General features: G+C 40.7%; 2 protein-coding genes across 4 annotated transcripts in view; one reads left to right on the forward strand and one right to left on the reverse strand.

Moving 5' to 3' along the window:
* Positions 1-310, reverse strand: part of MRRF (mitochondrial ribosome recycling factor) — a 69,083-nt gene extending 68,773 nt beyond the window's left edge. For both annotated transcript variants that reach the window (XM_017884230.1, XM_017884229.1), the window contains exon 1: positions 7-310. In XM_017884230.1, the coding sequence (XP_017739719.1) occupies positions 7-200 (194 nt within the window). In that variant the 5' untranslated portion in view covers positions 201-310. The remainder of the gene's footprint in view (positions 1-6) is intronic.
* Positions 81-25,544, forward strand: RBM18 (RNA binding motif protein 18). Of its 2 annotated transcripts, none has more exons than XM_017884232.1 (6): positions 81-230; positions 3,383-3,511; positions 12,554-12,680; positions 17,540-17,626; positions 19,814-19,899; positions 23,071-25,544. In XM_017884232.1, the coding sequence occupies exons 2-6, from the start codon at positions 3,399-3,401 to the stop codon at positions 23,228-23,230; spliced, it is 573 nt and encodes a 190-aa protein (XP_017739721.1). In that variant the 5' UTR covers positions 81-230; positions 3,383-3,398; the 3' UTR covers positions 23,231-25,544. The 2 variants fall into 2 exon arrangements, with proteins under 2 accessions (XP_017739721.1, XP_017739722.1); XM_017884233.1 differs by having other exon boundaries at positions 105-230; positions 3,393-3,511.
* The last annotated feature ends 776 nt before the right edge of the window (positions 25,545-26,320 follow it).

Consider the following 26,320-nt stretch of genomic DNA (forward strand, 5'->3'; position numbering starts at 1 on the left):
ACTCACCAGCTATCTCCCAGGTTACTAAAGAAAGAGTCGTGGGACCGCGGCGACCGCAACTGCGCGGGCGTCGTGACGTCACGAGGCGAGGAGGCGGCGCAGGCGTAACGCGTCACGGGCGGCCTGGCAGCTGGCGGCATTGAGGCGGACGCGGCTAGAGGTCCGTCTAACCGCGGCGTCGGGACTTGGTTTCCGGGCATGAGCTGAGAGCACCACGCCGAGGCCACGAGGTGAGTTCGGCCGCGACATGTCCCTGCACCTCAGCTCTGGGCCCGCGAGAGGTCTTACAGGAGGCCGCCCTCCCAGGACTGCATCTCAGGCCCCGCCCCGGATTGTCCTGTTGCTGGCCCGGAAATAACAATCCGAGTAATGACCCCTCGCCTGTGTGAATTCGCAGCCAGAAATCGGGAAGCCGGGGTTCCAGGCCTGGCCCACCGCTTGCTTTTAGAATCAAGTGTCTCCTCTTCTCTGGATTGCACTTTCCCCAGATGACTATTTCTGGCTTCCAGGGTTGTTGCAGCTCAGCTGGAAGGATGAATGTAACCGCGTTTTGTGAACTCTGGTAGTCTAAAGGCTTGTTGCTATTGCAAAAGCAAAGCATTTTGGTAGTCCCATGCCGTCTTGATCTTTTCTTACCCTTTACCATTCCTCAAAAAGCCATATACTGAGCTGTCACCAAAATTGTCTTATTTAAGACTCACAACGACCTCATGAGACAGAAATAATTGTACCCATTCTAGGAAGGAAAAAGAGACTAAGGCTCCAAGTGGAGAAATGACTTGCTTCATTTAGTAAATATTGAGCACCAGCCGTGAGCCAGGCAGTGTACTTAAGGCCTGGAAATAGAACCATGATCAAGATTGGCAAGGTCCTGTCCTGTGGGAGCTTATGTTCTAGTGAAGGAAACAGAGAGGGAAACATTAAATAATACATTGAATTAGCATTAATAGGAGGAAAAATGTGGAAAGGTGGCGAAGATATAGAATAACAAGGGACTCTGTTAAGGAAAGCTTTTCTATGGAGAGGATACTTAAAGATCATGTGACTTGCTAAAGGCACAGTTACTAGGTGCAAAAGTCAGGATTTCAATCAGACCCGCATATCCTGCACTCTTAGCAGTAAAACATGGTACCTTTTTGTGGTAATAAGTATTAATAGCTATTGGTATTAGTGCTGATTTTAGACATGAGAAAATCAGAATGTCCTGTCATTCAAGTCTCAAATGTCATCTCCTTTAGAGAAGCCTTCCCTCCACTCAATCTGAAGTCGCCCAGCCCCTGTCACATCACCCTGCTTAATTGTATTTGTGACGTGTATCACTAATTATATCTTCTTTATTTATTTTGCTTTTGTTTTGTCCTGCTGTCCTTCCAAACATAAGCATCCAGAGGATAGGGACCTTGCTTGTTCACTGCTCTAACTCCAGTAACTAGATAAGTCCTAGATAATAGAAACAGTGAATTTATTTTTTGAATGAATGATTTGTTTAAAAAGTAGGGAAAAAGGAAAGCAGAGAGAAGACAAAATGTGTCTCCCCTGGGATTAAATTTATATCTGTTTTGCCTTTCTCCCAGGAGGTTAGAACAAGAGCTGTGTCTTTTTCATTTCTCTATTTCAGTACATAGCCCAGAGTTTAACAGTTCCTAGTTGCTTGGCTTACATTGCTGAACAGATTAAAGATGTGAATGGGAAAGGAAGAACAATACCTCATGTGCAGGGTATTCAATAAACAATTAACTAGGGACTGCTGTGCTAGACTTTATAGGGTGTGCTGAGATGAATAAGGGGTAATGGCAGTTGTTGTGACTGACCTCACGGTTCCTGTAGTGCTGACCTCTGAGGCACTTCTGAGTATAGGACATGTGTTCTCTAGCAGGGATTTCTGAATTTTGGCACAGCCTGCTCTCTTAGCAGCCCCTAAAGCTTTATTTTACATCTGTCATCTCATTTTTGGTCCTTGAAGCCTTAAGTTTTAAACAGGGCAAAATTTATTAAAGATGGGGAAACTGAAGCTCAGAGAGAAGTAACTTCCAGTGGAAATGCCACAATTTGTGCTGGGCATGGTGGCTCACACCTGTAATCCCAGCACTTTGAGAGGCCGACGTGGGCGGATCACCTGGGGTCAGGACTTCAAGACCAGCCTGGCCAACATAGTGAAACCCTGTCTCTACAAGAAAATACAAAAATTAGCCAGGCTTGGTGGTGTGCGCCTGTAATCCCAGCTACTCGGGAGGCTGCGGCACGAGAATCGCTTTAACCGGGGAAGTGAAAGTTGCAGTGAGCCGAAATGTGCCACCACTCACCAGCCTGGACAACAGAGGAGAGTCTGTCTCAAAAGAAAAGAAAGAAATGCCGCAATTTGAAACACTGTCTTCTGACACCAAGCTTTCTGCTCTTTCTACTGCTGTCTCCATCATAATCCTGTGTTCTCCTTGACTGTGAGATGAGACATTTCAGGAACTAAGACTAGTAATAATTTAAGCTAACATTAATTGAGTGCTTCCTAGGTGCCATGCATGGTTCTAAATGCTTTAGGTATATTAACTCAGTGAATCTGCACCCTAATTTCATGAGGCATTATTCCCATTTTACAGATGAGGGAACTGAGGCCAACAGTGGTTAAGTAACTTGCACAGAGCTACATAGCTAGCAAATGGTGGAACTTGACTAAGGAGGAAATTAGTCTCTTCTTCCTGGTCTGTCCCAAAAGAGTAAGCATGCTAATAGCTAGTATTTATTGATTACTTACTGTTGTTAGATATAGTATTTAGTGATTTTTTACTGTCTTTAATCTTCACAACAACTCTATAAAATAAGCACCGTTATCTCTTTAGATAATGAGGAAACTGAGGCCTAGAAAGTTCAGGTAATTCATCAAATCACACAACCTGCTTTCAAACCCAGTTCTATCTATGCACAGATTTCTTATATGGCCTCTTCTCTTTGCTATATTGCCTCTTCCTTGAGGAAAAGGGATGGAGTGCTGCTCTTCCCTGCCCATCCCTTTTAATGCCATTAAGACTCTTCCTGGTGGTTTCCAAGGCTTATTTTGGGTGACAGTTGTTGAACTAAAGTATCATGTAGTAATAGAGACTTTGGCCTCCTGCCCAGTCAGCCTCTGGCTTCAGAGGAGGAAAACTTTAGTTTCTCCACACAGAACCACGCCCCTTTCACCTTAAATGGCAGCTTATGTGCTCTGGCTGCCAGAGCAGTTGTCCCAAGGGAACTGGTTCTGGAGCCCTGGTTGTGGAATCACTGAGGCCTTTGAAGGACTGCCCAGAGGGCATGCCCTCCTTGAGTAAATGTTTGTTGAGTTGAATTTGAAGTCTTGTGTTCATACATTGTTACTCCCCTCCTGCCTGAATGTTCACATTTCCTTTAGTATTTCATAGACATTGATGGAAGCAGAAACCAAAACTCTTCCCCTGGAGAATGCATCCATCCTTTCAGAGGGCTCTCTGCAGGAAGGACACCGATTATGGATTGGCAACCTGGACCCCAAAATTACCGAGTGAGTCTAAATTACCTTAGTTTTTTACCTACAATATTGGAATGTTTTCTGGTGGTGATGTCAGGAAGCATTTTCAAACGGTGTGGGATATAGTTTGACCCCTTTACTTACATCTTATCTTTGAAGAGATAAGATGTTGTTGTTAGCCTGTTATCTTGTCACTTTTTTTACATTTGGACTCTGCTACTGCAAGGACACAGACTTGGGTATCCTTTAATCCATATACCTGTTTTGTCCTATCTGCCAAAGATGTTCTCCCATTTCCAGCTATTTGAATCCTTGTACCTGGTAGCTCTAGGGAATTATTCTCTAGAATCAGCCTTGGGAATACATTTGTACCCAGAATGAAGGAACAAGCAGAAGTCTCAGTACCTTTGCAAACAGGCAGAGGAGACACCTTGACTGTAGTTCATGTTAAGCAGCCATAGAACTATAGAAGGTCAGAGTTGTAAGGAACCTTAGAAATCATCCATGTCCCTTTGGTTTTCATTCATTCATTAAATGATTTGAGTGCCAAGTGCCATGCTAAGCAGCTTTCAGACTTCTTAAATCTGAAGAACCCTGTTTTAAAGTAAAAGTAATAATCAGAGCTGTATATAAAATAACAGCTCAGAGTTGCTCTGACTAAAAGGGAGAAGAGATGGAGCCAAAATCTTTTGTCAACTACTACCCTTTCTTTGGCCATCCCTGTTTAGGCTCTGTAGAACTTCTAGGGCTCCACAGAGCACACCTGACAACCTCTGATGGGACCCAGCTTTTTTATCTTACAGTAGAGGAAACCAAGTCCCGAAAGACAGAAGTACCTTGCCCAAGATCACAAAACTAATTGAATTGCCCTGACTCTCTGCTCTTTTACATCACAGCTATTAAGATGAAAAGGAATTTCTTAGCTGAGAAAATTGAAAGGTTTTTCCCTTCTGCCAGTTGTTTGATAGGGGGAGGGTGGTGGTTGGTGGCAGAGTAGAATGAGTGGATTGGCCTGTATGAGGTCAATGCTGAAAGCCAGTTTGTTTGTTTGTTTGTTTCTTTTTGGTTTTTTTTGAGACAGTTTTGCTCTGTTGCCTAGACTAGAGTGCAGTTGCACAATCTTGGCTCACTGCAACCTCCATCTCCTGGGCTTAAGCGATTCTTGCGCCTCAGCCACCCAAATAGCTGGGACTACAGGCAAGCACCAGCATGCCAGCTAATTTCTGTGTTTTTGGTAGAAAGGTGGTTTCGCCATGTTGACCAGGCTGGTCTCGAACTCCTTACGTCAAATGATCCACCCACCTTGGCCTCCCAAAGTACTGGGATTACAGACTTGAGCCACCGTGCCAGGCCGAAAGCAAGTTTTGAGCATATCATCAGTCCTAGAAGTTACTCCCTTTGGAACAGTGTTAAAGACAAGGGGAGGCCGGGCACAGTGACTCACGCCTATAATCCCAGAACTTTGGGAGAACGAGGCAGGTGAATCACTTGAGGTCAGGAGTTTGAGACCAGTCTGGCCAACATGGTGAAACCCCGTCTCTACTAACAATAAAAAAATTAGCCAGGCATGGTGGTGTATGCCTGTAGTCCCAGCTACTTGGGAGGCTGAGGCACAAGAATCGCTTGAACCTGGGAAGCAGAAGTTGCAGTACACAGAGATTGTGCCACTGCACTCCAGCCTGGGTGACAGAGGGAGACCCTGTGTCAAAAAAAAAAAAAAAGGGTGAAGGGAGGAGATGAGGAAACCTGCATCTCTGAGTGTGAGATGGACAAGGTATATATGAGAGTTAGGATTAGGAAAGAGAAAAAAAAGGATATGAACTTATAAATCAGGATTATAACAAAAAGTTCCTTAAACCCGCTCAAGCTCATATCAGCCAAATGTAAATATATTTAATTCCCTTAGAAATTATGACGGTATTTAAGATGTGTTGCCCATATATTATGTTATCTTGGTCACAGGGACCCTAGAGTAGATTGCATTTATTTCGGTTCTCTTTTATGGTTCATGGCTTTTCAGGGTGACTTTATGAATCTGAACAACCTCTCAACTAACGTCTTTTCATCAAAGAAGTTTTTTCCATCATCCACAACCCAAGCTATGAGGGAATGCTCATCGTGCTTTCCATTCCCACCTCTGCCTGTCTAAATGGAAATCTAAAGTGTGGAAACAACGTTGGTTGTGTTGGCCGCACTTCTCTGTAATGAGACTTTTGTTCTAATTGTGTCCTGCTGCTTGACAGGAAGATTCAAACGGGCATTTGCCACCTCAGTTTATGTCATAAGTTGGAGTGTGGATGTTTTTTCCAATTAGAACACTGGCAGGAACATTGAATCAGAACTTTCCCACTGATATCTCCGCTCTTTTTACATCAGGCCAGAGGTAGACATCAAGTAATAAACTGTAGATCAGAGCGTGCTGGCTGGAAGTGCTGGGCTTTGCCTGTGGCTGGTTTCTCCACTTCTGTATCACCAAAGACCATTTTTATTATTTTTTTTCCTATGGATTCTTTTTTGTTTTGTTTTGTTTGTTTGTTTCACAGCTCTGTCACCCAGGCTTGAGTACAGTGGCACAATCATAGCTCATGGCAGCCTGGAACTCCTGGGTAGCTGGGACTACAGGTGCTCGCCACCATGCCTGGCTAGTTTTTTGTTTTTTGCTTTTGTTTTGTAGAGACAGGGGTCTCAGTATGTCTCTTAGGCTGGTCTCAAACTCCTGGGCTCAAGCGATCCTCCTGCCTCAGCCTCCCAAAGTGTTGGGATTACAGACGTGAGCCACTATGCCTGGCCATCCTATGGATTCTTTACCTTAAAACATTTTATCTGTCAAACAGACTAGTTTATTAAATTGTAATAAATTTATGCTTAAAGATAAAACTACCACCAAGCGTGGTGGCTCACACCTATAATCCCAGCACTTTGGGAGGCCGAGGTGGGTGGATCACAAGGTTAGGAAATCCAGACCATCCTAGCAAATGTGGTGAAACCCTGTCTCTACTAAAAATAGAGAAATTATCCAGGCATGGTGGTGGGTGCTTGTAGTCCTAACTACTCAGGAGGCTGAGGCAGGAGAATCACTTGAACCCGGGAGGAGGAGGTTGCAGTGAGCCGAGATCATGCCACGGCACTACAGCCTTGGCGACTCGATCTCAAAAAAAAAAAAAAGAAAGAAATAACTACCAGTCATAGCTTATGGTTAACATAAAATGTTAATATTACCTCATTTAATTTACTTAATTACAGCAAAGGAACCTGACGTTTTAGTAAAGTAAATCTTATCTTGTAGAAATAGATTATTTCCTTCCATGTTTTTGAAATACAGAAACTTCTGGATCTTGTTCCTCCCAGGGCATGTAATGGTGAGCCTGGATGAACTATAAAATGCAGTCATTCCCAAACATTGAAGGATTACATAATGAAACTTATGTGAATATATGGTACCTGTCTTGGAGTGCAGTCTCAAAAAGTATTGCTTGAATCCAAATCTCTAAACTTCTAATGACTCTTTAATAGAAATTTGCAGAGCATCCTCCAGCTTTCCTGTTTAAACCTACCTTCTGTCCACATATTGCTGCCAGTTCCTGCCATTTCCCCATTCAACAGACCCTTCTTCCCACTCTCTTTCCTATATGTGTCCCTATTCTCCACCTGATCTCTTTTATAAACTGATTTGAATACCTCTTCCTTTCAAATATTCTTTTTACCTCTTGTTAGAAGACAATACAAACTTACTGTCATGAATGAATATGTAAAACAATGGCAATTTTTTAAAATAACCACTTTTCCACCCAGTTTTTTAGTTTATTCTGTGATTATTTCTAGTCATTCTATGTGTGTGTGCCTGTTGGTTATTAATCTGAGTCCTGCTGAAGTTGCACTAGGATGTCTGTCAGCCTCCTCCCAACAGAATATGCGTTTCTGACTGTCTAGCACTCTAATATTACTCTTCTTGTTTGTTTGTGTTCACTCTGTGGTTGTAATACTGACCATTTTGGGGCTATGTTAGATGCCAGAAATATTTGTATGACTAAATAGATCTTGGAGATTAGGATTTGAGGGAGTGATGATGCATTCTTGTTTATGGAGGTAGTACATTCCAAACCTATGTTCTTTCTGCTATATTCTGATTCCTGTCAACTATATTATATGTAATAATTTCTTACCTACAGAATGAGAATGTTCAACTAAATGATCTGAGCATACTTCTAGTTCTAATACCGTATGAATCTCTCTTACATAACCCCTTAAAACTTTGTGAGGTAAGTGGAACAGATATTGTTTTTCCTACTCTATAGGAAATGAAGAGTGAAGTGAGTTGGCTCAGTATACTGAAGTAGTTAATGATAATTTCCCATCGCCTAATTTAGTGTTGTTTGCACAAATATTCTAATTTTTGAACAGTCATAATCAAAATATCCTATTTTAAATCTTACAATGTAAGATTTTCTTTTCATTGTTACGAGACCCAATCTAACTGTAAGTGTAAGCAGTACCTCTGAATATCATTATTAGTGCCATCCACAAAGAAGCTGAAAAACTTAATGATCTAAGGCATTATCTATTTTCTACACTGTGGTTTTCTTTCTAAAAGGGATAATACTGACTTTCTTTTTCAAGTATTAGATGTGCTGTGTAAAATGCCAAATTTGTAGCCACTGTATTATGCATACAGAAGTATGAAAGAGAACAAAGCCCATAGAAATGCTAATAGAAAGAGGATTCTGAGTGGAGGGAAAATCGTAAATAAAGGCCTATAAGTAGGAGTAAGAAAGATTGTTATGTGTAAGTAGATAATCAGGAAGATCTTTCTGACTTAAGCAAAGTTTGAATACTGGATGGGAATGAAAATAGTGGCTGCATAGATAGAATACTCTCAGGTTAAGACAGGGTCTTTAAAATTCATTCAGTCAAGTCTGAATTTCATGAAAAAGAGACTCATTGTGGGTATTTAGTAGGAGACTGACAATATAAAGTGATGTGGGTTTGGTTGTTGTTGTTGTTTTGTTTTTGAGACAGAGTCTCACTCTGTTGCCCAGGCTAGGGTGCAGTGGCTCAATCTTAGCACACTGCAACCTCCACCTCCCAGCCTCAGGCAATCCTCCCACCTCAGCCTCCCACGTAGCTGGGAGTACAGGCGTGTGCCACCACACTCAGCTAATTTTTTTTGTAGAGACGAGGTCTCACTATATTGCCCAGGCTAGACAATGATGTGTTAGTAGAGAAATTTTACATCAATATGTAGGATGAATTGGAAGGGCAGAAACTGAAGATGAAGATTCGCTGAGAGAGATTGCCATGAACCAGTCTTGCCATCAGTTATCACCTAGATAGAGACAGTGAACTTGGAGACTGATGAGTGAGTCTGAGATGAGGAAAGTGATTGAAATGGAGTGGAAGGTTGAGGTGATCCTGAGATTTCTTACCTGAGGAATATAAAAAGATCATGTCCCCCCTGACCCGAGGGATAGCTGGAAGGATCATCAGTTTGTGGCAGGGAGGAATTCAGTTTGCGGTTATGTTAAGTAAACTTAAAAGCAGTGGAGAGCCATCCAGGTGGAAATGGCCTCCTGATACAGACTTTCAGGGATAAACTAGGTAAGCTGGAATGCAAGGGAAAATGAACACATGAGCATGCGAGAACAGTGTGTTCACCCCGGAAGAAACCTGTTTCTCTCTCAGCCTGTTCCTTATGTCTCCTCATTGTCCACACTTCTTTTTATGACTTGGTTTACGTGAAACAGCCTTCATTGTTTGGTTACTTAAATTGGAAACACAACAAGACCATTTTATAATGTACTTAGCATAAAACATAAATACCCATCTCATAGTAATTTCTATATACATTTATAAAGAACATTTTCTCTACAACAAATTGTGCACCAAAAATAATCTTAAATGTCATTTCATGGGCTTCCAATTGCCTACAACATGAAATTAAAATTCCCTCAGCCCCTGACATCCTTCACAACCTGTCCTCTGCCTACCTTTCAGCCCCATCTTACTGGCTACCCCCACTCTATTCCAATGGATCAGACCCTTTTTCACCTTTGTCTTTGCACATTGCTTAGTACTCACTCACACTGACACAACCCAGTCACAGATATCACTCCTTTCACGAAGCTCTCCTTAACCACCACCTTCCCTGCACTGTTGGTCTTCTTTCTGTATGCTCATATTCATCCTCTCTGTGTACAAGCATCACATTGTTTTGTAATCTTGTGTGATTACGTCTCTCTCTCTCTTAACTAGAATGTGAGGTCCTTGAAGGCAGGAACCTAGTTTTATTCATCTGCATAGCCCATATGCCTGTTTGGCTCTAGGTATCTGTTTTAACATTTGTATAGATTAATTACTTCTGTGCCATTAGGCAGAAAAGCCCTCTTAAAGACCAATTACAGAAAACACTGATTAAGTTGCAGATATATGTGTGGGGCTGGTGTGCTAATTTTCTAGCTCCTGAAGGCTGCAGGGCGCACATTTCATTAAGTGAAGCAAGCCTATGCTGAGTAGTGTGCTCTCCCACACTTCAGCAGCAGATAAAAGTGCTTGCAGATGTGAAAGCAAGATCCTTCAGGCTTTTTTCACTATCAGAGCCTGCAGTTCCCATCTCCAGGAAGCAAAATAGTAAACATTTCATTCCTTTTGTTTCGGTGTTCCGATAGTTTTAAGAAATTATCAAACAAGAAAAGAAATCCTGGAGAAGTTGAAAGACACAGACCTAAGCAGATGTTCCTGGAATCTTAAGGTCGCACTTCTTGGGCAGAATGTGTTTGTTAGCTTTACAAAGAGTAATCTTTTGTCAGTGTGTTTTTTTTCTTTTTTCTGAGTAAATTAAAATTCATTCCTTAGGAAATGCCAGTCGTGTTACCTTCCTGCTATTAAGTAGAATGGAGCTAATGAAAAGATGACCAGCCCACAGTAGCCTTAGATTTTTTTTTTTTTTTTTTTTTTTTTTTGGTTGTTTTTTTGTTTTGTTTGTTTTGTTCTTTTGAGATGGGTCTTGCTCTGTCATCAGGCTGGGAGTGCAGTGGTGCTATCTCGGCTCACTGCAACCTCCGCCTCCCGGATTCAATCGCTTCTCCTGCCTCAGCCTCCTGGGTAGCTGGGACTACAGGCATGTGCCACCTCGCCTGGCTAATTTTTTTGTGTTTTTAGTAAAGACAGGGTTTCACCCCATGTTAGCCAGACTGGTCTCGAAGTCCTGACCTCAGGCAATCCACCCGCCTTGGCCTCCCAAAGTGCTGAGATTACAGGTGTGAGCCACTGCGCCTGGCCTGGATTTTTTTTTTGTTTTTTTTTTTTGTTTTGTTTTGTTTTGTTTTTAGAATAGGTTTGACTCCCCATTCTGTGGCAACTGGCACAGCGTTAAGATTTGGATGGGTTTAGTAATTGGAAGATGCAGCTGTGAGTTAAATATCCTGGGGGAGACTCTTCTCGCCCGTCTTTGTGTGTGAGAGACTCACCCTTGCTGTAAGCCTATTTAAAAGTCAAGTAAAACCACACATTTGCACTTAAGGTGTCTTCCTTTCCCCTGAAGTCACTTCCTACATTGTCTCTAGTGGTTGAGGTGTCCCGATGGGAGTTGGGAAGCTGGAAAGTAAGGGATCATGGTTGTTTTACCTTTCAAGATAGACCAGATTAATATCCACAATATGCCTTGGGATCCTTGCATTTGTCCCAGTACTAAACCTGTATTATGTCTTTCTTGTTCCACTGTGTCAGACACTGGATCCAGGATAATGGACTTGCTTGTTTATGTGCATTAGTATCAAATTTAGTATAGTGTATGGTCCATTTCATATCTTTCTGCCTCCCAAAGGAGATTCTTGCTCAAGAATAAAATTTTGATGAGTTTCTCTTAGAAAACAATGTGAATATAAATGTAGCTATAACGACAACTTTACTGACTCCCTATGGGGTAGAATTCCCAGTAATAACAGATTTAGCATGTGGGCTGATACCTTTTTAGTATCACAGGGACAGCATTGTTTAGAGAAAGCCTTGACTCCATTTGAATAGCACGGAGGATGCCAGGAGGAAGGCCAAAGGGAAAGGAAACGGGAGAGCTGTTGGTTTGTCTCACCCCCACATCAGATGACAGGAAGTCGGAATTGAGATTGGCCACAGCAACCTGTTAAGGCCACATCTGTTTGAATAACTTAAAAGCTCTATAGAAACCAAGTAAGTTTTGGAGTAAGGAATTTAAGAAGAGGATGAGGAGCAGAGTGGTAAGCAATAGCTTGGAGTGAACATCCTGCCAGGAATAAATTTCTTCCTTGACCATCTGTATTCTTTGCTTGACTGTACCCTAGAGTATAAACTGTTTCAAAGCAACTGAGGTTGGTTAGTTACCCATAGCTGGATGATTTGTAGGACTGGCTGGGTTCCCCTGCCCTTTGTGAAACCAGCCTCAGTCGCATAGTTGTTCCACATTGTCCTAATGTTCAGTCACATCAGTCGTTGAAACTCTCAAGTGCTATGAAAGTATCACTAGCTGTGGTTTGATTAATGGTAGAGTTGCTCACAAGTGCAATTTGGGTCTAAGAATTAACTACAAAATCAAATAGGAAGATCCTCCAGTACTGTTTTTTTTGTTTGGTTGTTTGTTTGCATGAATACATGTGTGTTTGTTACTTTGTTTATTTTTGAGATAGGGTAGGCTTTGGCTTTTGGAGGGTGGATATGTGTTTCTAATGGAGTTATAGTTATTCACAAATGCTATTTCATTGCCAAGGAATTACAAATAAATAAATCAACACTATTTTTGAGCTTTTCAACAAAAGAAAAACAAATAGTGCTTGTAGGCCAGACAGCTGTTTGTAAGGTGTGGTTTTTTTGTTTGGTATTTTTGTGTTGGACAGATGCATAGCCATGACAATTCTAGTTCCCATTCCAAATACAGGCAAACAACTCTGTTTGCCAAATAAACTAACATAGCAGTTTAGAGGAAGGCAGGGGGCTGGGGTGAGAGATTTCATCCCTGGGGTAAATTATCTCCTGCTTTTGTCTCACACTTCAGGCTGAGTGGCCAACAGAATTCCCAGAGCATACTCATGGACTCTTCTTTCTCCACAGATACCACCTCCTCAAGCTCCTCCAGAAGTTTGGCAAGGTAAAGCAGTTTGACTTCCTCTTCCACAAGTCAGGTGCTTTGGAGGGACAGCCTCGAGGCTACTGTTTTGTTAACTTTGAAACTAAGCAGGTAATTAAGCTTTCTCACCATTTTATAGTATTTATCAAGCTCTGTCATCATTATTTGTGCATCTCTCTTGCCTACTAGAATAGCAGTTCTCTGTAGGCAAGAGCCATGTCTGATTCATCTGTGTGCCTTACATTGAGTCCTAAAAGAGATCCTCAGTAAACAAATGAATTAGTGACTTTCACAATTCTCTCTCCCTTGGCCAAGGTTTAAGGCAACTGACTGACCTACATTTTTGACCAAATGCATTGGGATGCCCACATTGAGCACATATACATCCCCTTCTCTATTCTCTTTTGTTTGTTGCTTTACTGGCTGGCCAACTGACAAAGCCTTCTTTTCTTTCAGTAGTTTTGCCTTCTGGTACAGAAACCTACCTGTGATGAGACACCCACAAAGACTCTTTTATTATTTCTTCTCAAGGTCTCAGAACAAATGCATATAAATTTTAATGTATGTAGAAGAGAGCATTCACCTTCAACCATGATATATACATGGATCTCCTTGTATTAAAATTTAGTCCTTGAAGTGGAAGTGCATTGATAAAGAAATTGAATTTGATTGTTAATAAATGTAGAGATGCTGCATAGTACTTATAAATTTATTCATCATATGTAAGAACATCGCATAGTTAATGTTATGTTAATAATTTGGGCCTGGCTCACACCTGTGATCACAACTACCCAGGAGGCTGAGATGGGGAGATTGTTTGAGACCAGCCTGGGCAACATAGTGAGACCCTGTCTCTAAAAAAAATTTTTTTAATTATGTGTGATGGTGCACCTATAGTCCTAGCTACTTGGGAGGCTGAGGCAAGAGGATCACTTGAGCCCAGGAATTCAAGGCTGCAGTGAGCTATGATCACACCACTATACTCCATCCAGCCTGGGCGACAGAGCAAGACTCCATCTCATAATAATAACAATAATTTGTAGGAGTGTTTTTCTTTATTCTGAAATTAATGTGTGAATATTATAGATGAAAATATAGATAACTGGCCGGGTGCAGTGGCTCACTCCCGTAATCCCTGCACTTTGGGAGGCCGAGGCGGGCAGATCACAGGGTCAGGAGATCGAGACCATCCTGGCTAACATGGTGAAACCCTGTCTCTACTGAAAATATAAAACAAATGAGCTGGGCCTGGCGGCGGGCGCCTGTAGTCCCAGATACTCGGGAGGCTGAGGCAGGAGAACGGTGTGAACCTGGGAGGCAGAGCTTGCAGTGAGCCGAGATCGCGCCACTGCACTCCAGCCTGGGCAACAGAGTGAGACTCCATCTCAGAAAAAAATAGATAGATAGATAGATAACTGAGAAAGAAAATGTAAATCACTTGGCCTAATACGCAGAAATAATCACTGTTAACATTTAGTCATATATCTTTCCAGTCTTTTTTTGTTTCTTCACATTCACACACACATAAACACACATTATGCAGTGTTGCAACACAAACAGAATCATGTTATCATGTTTATCATTCAAAGTATACTAAAATTTTCTACCATTTAATCACATCAAGATACCATTCTGTATCTTGATATTGTGGTTTCACTGGTGTTTGTATGTACCTGTGTGTGTGGGGAGGTAAAATCATTGATCTGTATCTGAGATTTGGGCATTTTATGATTGTATGTGACTTAGACTGCGTTTAAAACTAATCATTTTGATGACTACATAATGTGAATATATAATATTTGACTAGTCCCCAATTGTTAGCTATTTGGGTTGTTTCACTGGTATTTGGGTTGATTCACTAGTATAAATATCACAAGAGTGAGTATTTTACAGCTCTAATTATGTATATTTGCCACATTTGTGGAGATGGAATGGCATCATCAAAGTCCATGCATAGTTTTCTTTTCTTTTCTTGTTTTTTTTTTTTTGACAGAGTTTCACTCTTGTTGCCCAGGCTGGAGTGCAATGGCACGATCTCAGCCCACCGCACCCTCTGCCTCCCGGGTTCAAGCGATTCTTCTGCCTCAGCCTCCCGAGTAGCAGGGATTACAGGCATGTGCCACCACGCCCAGCTAATTTTGTATTTTAATAGAGTCAGGGTTTCTCCGTGTTGATCAGGCGGGTCTCAAACTCCTGACCTCGGGTGATCCGCCCGCTACAGCCTCCCAAAGTGCTGGGATTACAGGTGTGAGCCACTGTGCCCAGCCTATAGTTTTCTTAATACAGCTGCCAGATTGTCTTCAAGAAATGATATGTCAGTATGTTCTGAGATTGTATGGTAGTGTCATTTCTCCTTGCCAGTGCTGGGTATTTTTTATTTCCTCTAATTTTTTAAAATATGATAGCCAATAAGTAATACATTGTTACTCTAATTGTTCAAGTATTTTGAGTGAAGTGAAATAATGCACTATATAATTAGCATTCTTTTTTTTTTTTTTTTTTTTTTAATACGGTCTTGCTCTGTTACCTAGGCTGGAGTGCAGTGACACAATCATTACCCACTACACCCTTGACCTCTGGGTTCAAGTGATGCTCCCACCTCAGCCGCTGCAATAGCTGGGACTACAGGCACATGCCAGCATGCCTGGCTAATTTTTGCATTTTTTGTAGAGACGGCGTTTCACCATGTTGCCCAGTCTGGCTTCAAACTCCTGGGCTCAAGCAAACTGCCCTTCTGTGCCTCCCAGAGTGCTGGGATTCCAGGTGTGAGCCACCACACCTGGCCAGCATTTTTAAATATTTTATTCTTTCTTAATGATAAAATGAAGTGCAGTGATAATTCCTTTTTTTTTTCTTCTTCTTTTTTTGTCCCGAGACACGGTCTCTCTCTGTCATCCAGGCTGGAGTATAGTGGCACGATCACAGCTTAGTGCAACCTCAACTTCCTGGATTCAAGTAGTCCTCCCATCTCAGCCTCCCAGGTAGCTGGGACCACAGGCACACACAACCACACCAGCTAATTTTTGTATTTTTTGTAAAGTCAGGGGTTCATCATGTTGTCAGGCTGATCAAACTCCTGAGCTCAAGCAACCTGCCTGCTTCAGCCTCCCAAAGTGCTGAAATTACAGGCGTGAGCCACTGTGCCCAGTCTGAGAATTGTTGCAGACAAGTAAAATCAGTGGTCATGTTTGGGCATAGATGTTAGTTTAAAAACACTGGAGTAGAATACAGAGCCTAGTTTATATTTCTGGCTCTTTTATTTATTAACTTTGAGCAAGGCTCTTAACTTCTTTTGGCCTCGATTTTCCATCTAAGAAAGGAAAATAAAAATACATATCCTTCTTAACTTATGGGAAGTTGGGAGAATAGATGAAAGTATAAGAAAACATAGTGGGCATTTAATATTTTCGAATATATGAAAACATTTGAAATAATGTATACAGGTAGAAAATTATTTTAAAACATTTAAAATAAAATATTTAAAATAAAATGCCCCTGCTGGCAACTGCTGCTACTTTGGAACTAATAGAGTGCCCTCTATAAGTTTTTATTCACCAAATGAAGCTTAAAAGAATAAAATGTTTCTTACCTGACACTCTAGCTTTGTGTGCTGTAGTGGGGCAAGGATGATTAGTGAATATCCAATGCCTACTACACAGTGAGAACTCAGTAAATATTTGTTAAATGTCATACTGGTAAGTTCTGTAGGAACAGGAGAATCACCAGTAAAACCAGATTGGAATGCCTACTGGCTTCTATAGCCTCTCCTTGCTCCCTGGGACATCCTACTCCTCCTCTGTTCCTTAAGCATTTCTTCACCCTCACTAAACATGGGTTACACTTGGCCGAATGTCTCATGGATGCAAATGGGGCAAAGAAGGTTTGGCAGGATGGAAAGTACAGCCAGGTTTCCTGGGAATGACCCAGAGTGACTGTTAGCCAGCTTCAGGAATTCCTTTCAACCATATTACTCCTGTGTCTAATGGGGAAAGGGTCAAGGAACTTTCGGTTCTGAAAACCAGGTGCATAGATTGACTCACACAGATACCTTGCTAACGGTCTCTTTGACTCACTCCTGCTTTTTCCGGCCTAGTTTCCTTGACTCCCATGCCCTTTAAAGCAATTATTCCTCACTATGAATCCAGAGAGTACACCCTAGTCGAGGATATGGTTCAAGGGCCCTTGCGGGGAGTACAGTTTCTTGACATAGGAGGTGCTACCCTAACTAATGGAAGTGTATATATGGCTGTCACATAATGGGAACAGCACTATTACTAGCATATGTTAGGTGCATATCATATACTTCATGCTTTATATTCTTTGAGTCCTCACAGCAACCACTGAGGAATAAGTATCCATATTATCTATTAAAAATTATATATTATTTATCTATATTTTACAGTTGACAAAGCTAGAGATACTTAAGTGACCTGCGAAATATCATACTGCCAACAAATGACAGACCAGGATTTGAATTTTTGTCTGACTGACTTAAAAATTCACACCCTTAGCCAGGCACAGTAGCTCACGCCTGTAATCCCAGCACTTTGGAAAGCCAAGGTGGGCAGATCGTGAAGTCAGGAGATTGCAACAGTCCTGGCCAACATGGTGAAACCCCGTCTTTACTAAAAAATACAAAAAAATTAGCCAGACATGGTGGTTCACGCCTGTAGTCCCGGCTACTCAGGAGGCTGAGGCAGGGGAATCGCTTGAACCCTGGAGGCGGAGATTGCAGTGAACTGATAGCGCACCATTGCACTCCAGAGCCTGGCGACAGAGCAAGACTCTGTCTCGAAAAAAAAATGCCCTTTTTAAAATTCTGCCTTGTAAAATTGTAAACCCTTGCCAGTTATTTACCAAAAACAATTTGTTAGAAACAGAGCCATCAAAGCTAGTGAGGCCCTGTGAGAATACATATAGCTAGTTAAGCACTTCAGTTTTTAACTAACATTTGTCCCTTTCCTGGACAGGAAGCAGAACAAGCCATCCAGTGTCTCAATGGCAAGCTGGCCCTGTCCAAGAAGTTGGTGGTGCGATGGGCACATGCTCAAGTAAAGGTATGTCTGAGAGGCTAGAAAGGCATCAAGCCTCATCCTAAATAAGCCTTCTGAAAGACGGTTGTCCACTTACCTGTTTATGCCCCAATCTCTTCACGCCAGAAACAGCCATACTTCAGGCTCCTACTTGTATCTGCCATGTGTGTTGCCAGATTTTTCTTTTGAGAACATCTCAGGAGGGATTAAGTTCCTTGGTTATTTCTCTCCACATGCCCACAGATCCTGGTTTTGATTTTCTCATGTGGCTAATAATTACTACGCTCAGACCTGTGTCATTTCTTTGGGTGGAGGGTTCTTTGGAGGAAAAAAAATGTATTTATTTTTAAAATCAGTTGCCATAGGCATTATTAGACTCTTCCCAGCCTCTGACTCTGGAGAGTTTGAATTTGTTTATTCTAAATGCTTGAGAAATGGGTAGTTTGTATGAGTGCTTAAAGCACTGGGATCTCCTTACTCCAGAAATCTTGGGAGTTACCAGGGTGTGGGTTCATGGGGCTTTGCAGTGCCTGTATTGTGTTTAAGTCCTGAGAAGCAGTAGGCTGCCCTGTGCATTCTGTAATTAGTCTCTTGGGAGAATGCACTAGAAGAGCTTCAGCCATTAAAAAAAACAAAACAAAACAAATGGCATTCTGTTCCAGCTGGCACAGAGGTGGTAAAGTGTGTTGACTGGAGCGTTCCCAAGAGTTGATCTGCCTCCTTCTGCAGTGGGGACTTGAAAAACCTGCGTGCACAAAGATTTGTGACAGTTTTGAGTTGGAACTGAAATCTTTAGCTCTAAGCATGGTTTTTGATCAGAGACTCTCTAACCCCCTCCCCAAACAAACTTCCCAGTAAAGAGTCACAGAGACTAAACAGACATTTAAACTCAATGTCCAAGCTGAAAAACTAAGTTCAGATACTTTACATCCTTCTGAGTATTCCAGGTAATCACAGAGCCTTCTCAATTTCTAGGACACGTTTCCTTAAAAATAGAAACAACAAGGAGAATTACCAAATGCTTTTTTACTCAAGGGAAAATCAAGTCTCATTTACCAAACTCGTTTTCTCGTTCTGCATCTCATTGAAAAGGCATGCAAGAGAAATCATTCTCCATTCCTGTCTTTCATTTGAAAATCTCTTTGCCTCACGGTTCTCTTCTCCTATAAATCTTTTTTGACCAGAGGCTCTTGATTGCTCTTCAATATTATATTTACTTTTTACAAGAAGTATGTAGTTATCTGGCTAGGGCATGGTGGCTCATGCCTGTAATCCCAGCACTTTGGGAGGCTGAGGCAGGAGGATGGCTTCAGCCCAGGAGTTCAAGGCCAGCCTGTGCAACATAGTGAGACCCTGTCTTTACTGTTTCTAATAAAATTTTCAAAGAAAAAAAAAAGTATGTAATTATCTGACATCAAATTAAACTACTACTTTACTGTAGAATGTTTTCTGTATCAACAACTGAAAGCTGTTACAACTTTTGTTCTTCACTCAGGCCTGTTAAGAGTTAAATATTATGCTCAGTTGGTACTTTGCAAAATTTAAAGGTTTTTTTGTTTTTGAGATAGGGTCTGGCTCTGTCACCCAGGCTGGAGTGCAGTGGCAAGATCTTGGCTCACTGCAACCTCTGCCTCCCAGGCTCAAGCAATCCTCTCACCTCAGACTCCTGAGTAGTTGGGACTACAGGCATGTGCCAGCATGCCTGGGTAATTTTTGTTTTTTGTTTTCTTTAACAATAGAGACAGGGTTTTTGCCATGTTGCCTAGCCTAGTCTCAAACTCTTGAGCTCAAGCAGTCTGCCCACCTGAGCCTCCCAAAGTGCTGGAATTAGAGGCGTGAGCCACCGTGCCTGGCCAGTTTAAAGTATTTTTAATAAAATAAATATTGTAAGAGGCGATATGTGACAGTTAAAATAAGAATATAAGAAGGCAACCCTCCTGTGTGTTTGTACCATCTGAGAAATTGAAAGTTGACACTTTTTTCCTATCAAATAAGAAGGAACTGATGACTAGATGGAAGCATCTTTTTCTAAACTTACAGCTTTTAGGCCAAAACTATGTGACGTTTTTCATTAATTCTAAATGTAAAGTAGTCCTAAAATTGTCTGGAAGTAAGATGATGCACTGACAGTATTAGTTTCTGAACCCACGCACTACAGTAAAGGGCTGGTTTCTGCCCAAGTGAAGTAATTTCTCTATTTCTCATTTTCAGAGATACGAACATAACAAGAATGATAAAATTCTTCCAATCAGTCTTGAGCCATCCTCAAGCACTGAGCCTACTCAATCTAACCTCAGGTAAGATGATGTGCTATAGAAAGACATGGTAATTCAGGAGCTTCAGCCATTTCATTATTCCATGTCTTCATAAAATAGTGAGTCTTCAGACTCTTAGAATTTATTAATTTGACAAGAGATGTGTTCAGTTAGTCTCCAGAATGTATACATTTCCTCTCCTTCCATCCACCTAAGGTCATGTAGTCCCCATTTACAGAATCATTCCCTCAAAAAAGACTGAGTGTAGCTACTACACATCAACCGTTGTGCTTGGCACTGGAAATGCAAAGACAGATCAGTCATTATCCTAAAAACAAGCATTTTAATAAGGCCTTGGGTCTCTTGGGCGTTTGTCATTATATACTAATTTTTACCCAATCTTAAGTTCCCTTATACAAAATTTTGGTTTGCAGATATTTGATTCTGTGTACCATTGCAACAGCCATAACAGTTTTGGTTCTAGTTTGTACGAATTGTTAGTTATTTCTTTGAAGTTTAAAACAGGAGAACTAAGGGTTGGGTAGAGGAAGGGGAAGTTAAGTGGATGGTTGAGCAGAAGTAGAAGGTGGGTTTTTTGTTTGTTTGTTTTGTTTTGCATTGTAGCCTAGGGAGACATTTTAGCAATAACAATAGCCAGGATTTATTGAGCTTACTCTGAAGCAGGCACTGTGCTAAACATGTTACATGCAGTATGTCATTTACTTATGGCTGAGATCACACAGATGGCAAATAACAGTCAGGATTCAAAGCCAGGTCTATGAGACTTCAAAATTTAGTCTTGTAGTTACTATTTCAAAGAAGCCCCAGGTCATAAGTGCAGGACTAAAGCCTATTCCGGGGTTGGGGAAGACAATATGTGAAGGAGCATCAGTGATACTTAAGGATCAGTAACCAACAATCCTAAAGTCAGGGAAGTGATGCCTGTTTGGGTGGAGCACCAAGCAGGGGAATAAATGCCTTTCTTGTTATATTACCTGCACCAAGCAAAACAGATTTATAAGCATCTCATTAAACCTAAGGGAAGGTGTTCCTGAAATGTTTTCAGGAATGGTAAATTGGTAAATTTAAATTAATTTTATGGTTACTCATTTAAGTTTAATATTTTTTTTTATTTTTGCTCTAGGGAATTAAGTGACTTCTATAGATTCACTGGGAGCATATATCCACTGTGTTATTTTCCTCATGAGATTTGAACCTCCTTGATCACAGATTGATCTCCATGAAGGTTTTCATAAATCTAACTCCTTTTGGAAAGAGATGACTGCATTTGTGCTTGATGGTCTTCATGTTACAATGAACATGTCTTTAGTTTCTTATGATTTGTATATGCCACTTGTTTACAAGATAGCCTAGGGTTTTCCATCTTTTTATCCAGAAGACCGCAGCTTACATCTCTCTATTAACATCTATGCCTAATGAGAGAAGGTTGCTTCCCTGTGACTCATACAAAATCAGTGACCGGCTGTGCCATTAATGGAAGAGGGGCCAGAATGCATCTCGGTAATACATCAGTGTTCTTTTTATTGTAACTTAGTTTTTAAATTTCTTGCCCATGTATACCTTTTGAGGATCTCCAAAAGGCCACGTATACACTCCCTCCAAGTTTCTCTCACTGGCTATAGACAGTTAACAGCTTCAAGAATGGAAAATGAAGGTAGCCATAGGCCAAAAACTACCTACTCCCTGAGTGCTCTGCATTCAGGTCCAGGGATAGCAATGATCTCAATCAAAAGCAAATTCCTCACCGCTTCTCTAGGATCTCCTCTCCCTTCCTGTGTAATATAGGACTATTCAGCTCTGGATAGAGAAGAAAAAATGAGAGCTTTAGTGATGAGTTGAATTCTCACTGCAATTTGTTAACTGTGTGAACCTTGATCATATCACTACCTCTGCATTTGTTTCTGTATCTGTAAAACATGGATGATAACCCATGTAGAGCCATTGCAAGGATTAAAAACATTATAAGTAGGTGAAGTGCAGTGGCTCATGCCTGTAATCCCAGCATTTGGGGAGGCTGAGGCAGGAGGATTACTTGAAGCTAGGAGTTCAAGACCAGCCTGGACAACGTAACGAGACTCCATCTCTACAAAAAAAGTTAAAAAAATCAGCTGGATGTGGTGGTGTATGCCTGTAGTCCTAGCTACTCGGGAGGCTGAGGCAGTAAGGTTGCTTGAGCTCAGGAGTTCAAGGTTTTAGTAAGCTATGATGGCACCACTGCACTCCAGCCTTGGTGGCAGAACAAGACCCTGTCTAAAAAAAACAAAAACAAAAAACAGTGTAAGTAAAATGCTGGGCACTGTGCCTGGCTCATTGTAAGCACTTTGTAAATGATAGTTTTTATTAACACACATTCATCAATAAAAAGAGACTGTATAGGATTTCCAGAATGGTTTCTTTCCATTTTTATTCAGTGATTCAGGTGAAACCTGGGCTTTTGAGTCAGTTTGTATTCAAATCTCTGCTCTGTCATTTACTCGCTGTGTAATATTGGGCAAATGAACCTTTCTGTGCCTCAGTTACAACATCTGCAAAATGAGGAATTTAACCTATTTTATAATGTTGTTTTCAATTCTACAAGAATTATTTTTAGTACCTACTCTCTGCCAAGCATTAAGGTGCTGAACAGTGTCTGCGTCTGAGGATTAAATGTAAAAATACATGAAGTACTCCTAACAATGTCTGGGTTTATGTTAAAAACTTAATAGATGGCCAGGCGCGGTGGCTCACGCCTGTAATCCCAGCACGTCGGGAGGCCGAGGCTGGCGGATCACGAGGTCAGAAGATGGAGACCATCCTGACTAACACAGTGATATCCCATCTCTACTAAAAATACAAAAACTTAGCCGGGCGAGGTGGCAGGTGCCTGTAGTCCCAGCTACTCAGGAGGCTGAGGCAGGAGAATGGCGTGAACCCGGGAGGTGGAGCTTGCAGTGAGCCGAGATCGCACCACTGCACTCCAGTCTGGGTGACAGAGTAAGACTCCATCTCAAAAAAAAAAAAACAATAGATGGCTCAGACTTGATCTCTTTGTTAGAATGAGAGAATTAGTTACATATGTAAAATGTTTAAATGTTTGTAATTTAGTGTCTTATTGCTTCTCTAATATTCCCAAGAGGCTCAAAGAGATGAACTATACAGGTATTTTCTGCAGGTATTTAGGCCCACTCTGATCCTCTGCTATTCTTTTTCCAGTGTCACTGCAAAGATAAAAGCCATTGAAGCAAAACTGAAAATGATGGCGGAAAATCCTGATGCAGAGTATCCAGCAGCGCCTGTTTATTCCTACTTTAAACCACCAGATAAAAAAAGGACTACTCCATATTCTAGAACAGCATGGAAATCTCGAAGATGATGGTTGTGAATTACTGTAGCAGCAAAAGCAAATTGGTCTCCACACCTAAAATCGTCTGCCTTTGTACTTTGTAGATGTGAATGGCACTATTCAACGGAGCACAATCCCATGTTAGCATTTGGTAACAATGTTTTTGGATGTTCTTATGGATGTTTTTTCCCTGCACTATGTATGGAATTGAGCATCATCCAGAATAAATAGGATTGTATCCCAAATTGTGATTGGAACCCTGGGATGCTCTGATTGGCTAGTTTGTTTGGATTTGTAACTCCAGAAACATTCGTAGTGTGCCAGACCCAAAGGCAAATACACAAAATGTTATTACTTAAATCAGGAAACTAAATATATTAATGTCTATTAAAAAATTGAGCATTTTTCTACGCTTATGTGTCTTGACAACACAAAGAAAAAGTAAAACGGAGGGAAGTGAGAGACAGATTTTAAATCATGTTCAGAACTGTTGTTCCAGAATTTACTATGGCAGTCCCTCCAACTGGACTGAAAAAGAGAAAGTTCTTGGCAAAAAGGAGCTGATTCTTTGAACAAATGTTGTGGTAATCTGTTTAAGAATTATGCTTATTGTTTCAAAATCCCAACTAGGAAAACATGGTGTATATCTTAAAGTTGTTCGTGTTAAAACTAGAATCAAATTTAATATTTTATACCACAACACAAGTTCTATTTGGAAATTGAACTTTTATTCTATAGCAATCATTTTTTTCAAATCTAGATAACCTTGCCTTCTATAATAACAAATGTTGCTATTATCATGGGACTTTTAAAATTACATTTATTGCATGGGATTGTTTTTATAGCATGAGAATGTTCTGTTTGGAATTATATCATGGTCAGTCTAAATAGAAAAAGCAAAATTTCTTTGAAAACCTAAACATGCTATATTGGTCACTATCAAACATACAATTTTCTAATAATTGTGTAGCGGTCTAAGTGGAAGAGATTGCATTAACTTGTGCAGGACGAGGAGAGGACATGCAGTGGGCACAGAAAGTCAATGGAACAGACACCACTCTGGCACCAAGACTGTGATGACTTTGTGTGGTAGGTAGTTTTAAAGGACTGCATGCCTTGGAAATGATTCTTCACTTGAAGAACATACTTGCCTCTAGATATTTCACTCTAAGCATCCTAAATATAACAATAGAGAAAGATAAGTCAACCAACAGATTTGGGGATGTGTTTCTTCAGCACATTTTGGCATTTTGGTCATTTTGGTGCCAAGTTTGACATACTGTTTAATTGGGCAGCACCTTTGCTCCTTTACCAGGTATGTATCACTTCGTTACTCCAGGTGCCATTCTTGGTGATTACAGACTGTTTATCACTATCATTGTTAGCAAGAGGAAGCTTTCATTATAGGAACTTAACACCTTCCCATGAGTATAAATGAATTTAAGACATTTGAATCAAAACTTCAGTAGAGGGAGGTTTTAGAATTCATAAAACTGGTTCAATGAAATTATTTTTACTTTTCCCAAGGTTAGTCTTTTTAAATATCTCTAGACATCAAATACTTTCTGTATGTGTTAGCTGTGTCTGTCTATGATGCAAGTAACTCTCCTCCTATTTGGGGGATAGTTCAGAGAGGTAGGAGCATTATCTCCCATTTTTCTGGTGACTTCTTGGAGTGTAGAATTCACCATTTTATCCATAAGTCTTCAAAGGGTAATGGTGGAGTAGAACTTACATAATGCAAAATAGTCTTCTATTTTTAATAGGAACTTAGAAAAAAACTTAATATATAGAGTTGTTTCCTTTAGAAACCAGAGCTATTTATTTGTATTTAAAGCATTGTTTATTATTTGTACTGATTCTTATCCCTCTGTGAATAAATGTAAGATGGTGTCTGTGTGGTTATATCTTCTCTCGTTCACTTAATGGCATAGACTGCAGTTCTCTGACAGGCTTGTTTCCACTCAGGACTCTGGCCAGCATGTCCAGGTCGGGTGCTGCTTCTAAGTGCCTTCTCTGCAGAGGGTTCTGGCTAGAGAGTCAAACTCAGAGGTAACTTTACCCTTTATGCCTGCCTACCTCTGTTGTTAGAAATGAGAAGAGAGACCAGCTGTTTCCACTGCAAATGTCAATATTTGAAAAGAAGTTGTTAATGGAAATTTCTGCAAGCATCATACTATGTTTAGTCTCTCATAGTAGAGATTTCAAAAGAATAAATGTATGTATCATAAATATGCTGAAAGCAGTCTGGTGAAAGGTTTTTAAATTTCAGGTGTTAACTTGGTCAACTCTTTGTTAGGAGGTTGTCTGTACTTAAGGTAAAATTTTTCTTTGGTTTACTGGTTAATTATTTTGGTTTGCTAAAATTGTGTCACTTATAATTTGGGTTTATATACAAGAGTGAAGAAGGAAATATTGAGGAGAGAGGTATGAACTATTTTCTTCATCTCAATTCCTATTTTATCAAATCCAAAATGTAATCCTAACCAGTTGATTTTCTATATATCTCAGTACTGGGGAGGAGTATCACATGAGGAAAGATTTTTCAAAGCATGTCAGCTGAGGCACAAGAATCGCTTGAACCCAGGAGGCAGAGGTTCCAGTGAGCCGAGATTGTGCTGTTGCACTCCAGCCTGGGCGACAGAGTGAGACACCATCTCAAACAAAAACAAAAACAAAGCATGTCAAAAATCATTAGTACAAGTGGTATGAAACCAGGTATTCTGTAGCTCTGTCTCTTATTTATTAAGATATGCACAGTTTCCTGAATCAACAAATATATCTGTGATTCTTTTATACTACTATATAAAAGAATAGGAGTAATTCTTGCTTTATAAATTAAATGTTAAAGATTTTCCTATATGTAATCATTTATTCCTAAAATATGATTTAGTCCCAGCATGTTTATCCTTGTTTTCTCTTTTTCTCTCCAGCTCTTATCTAGTCTTTCAACAAATCCTATCAACTCTACCTTCCAAATGCGTCTTGAATCCAGCCATCCCACCACCTCCAACACCACCACCATTTTTGTTAAGCCCACTATCACATTTTTGTTAAAGCCACCATCATCTCTTCCCTGGACTACTACAATACCTTCCTAATTATCTCCCTGCCTTTGCT

Source organism: Rhinopithecus bieti, unplaced genomic scaffold (assembly GCF_001698545.2).
Source record: "Rhinopithecus bieti isolate Rb0 unplaced genomic scaffold, ASM169854v2 scaffold_13710, whole genome shotgun sequence".
NCBI classification, from domain to species: domain Eukaryota; kingdom Metazoa; phylum Chordata; class Mammalia; order Primates; family Cercopithecidae; genus Rhinopithecus; species Rhinopithecus bieti.

Coding starts and splice junctions, on each gene's coding strand:
- RBM18 (XM_017884232.1), top strand. CDS start 3,399: ATGGAAGCAGAAACCAAAACTCTTCCCCTGGAGAATGCATCCATCCTT. Junction 3,512..12,553: donor CTGGACCCCAAAATTACCGA/GTGAGTCTAAAT, acceptor CTTTCTCCACAG/ATACCACCTCCTCAAGCTCC. Junction 12,681..17,539: donor TTAACTTTGAAACTAAGCAG/GTAATTAAGCTT, acceptor TTTCCTGGACAG/GAAGCAGAACAAGCCATCCA.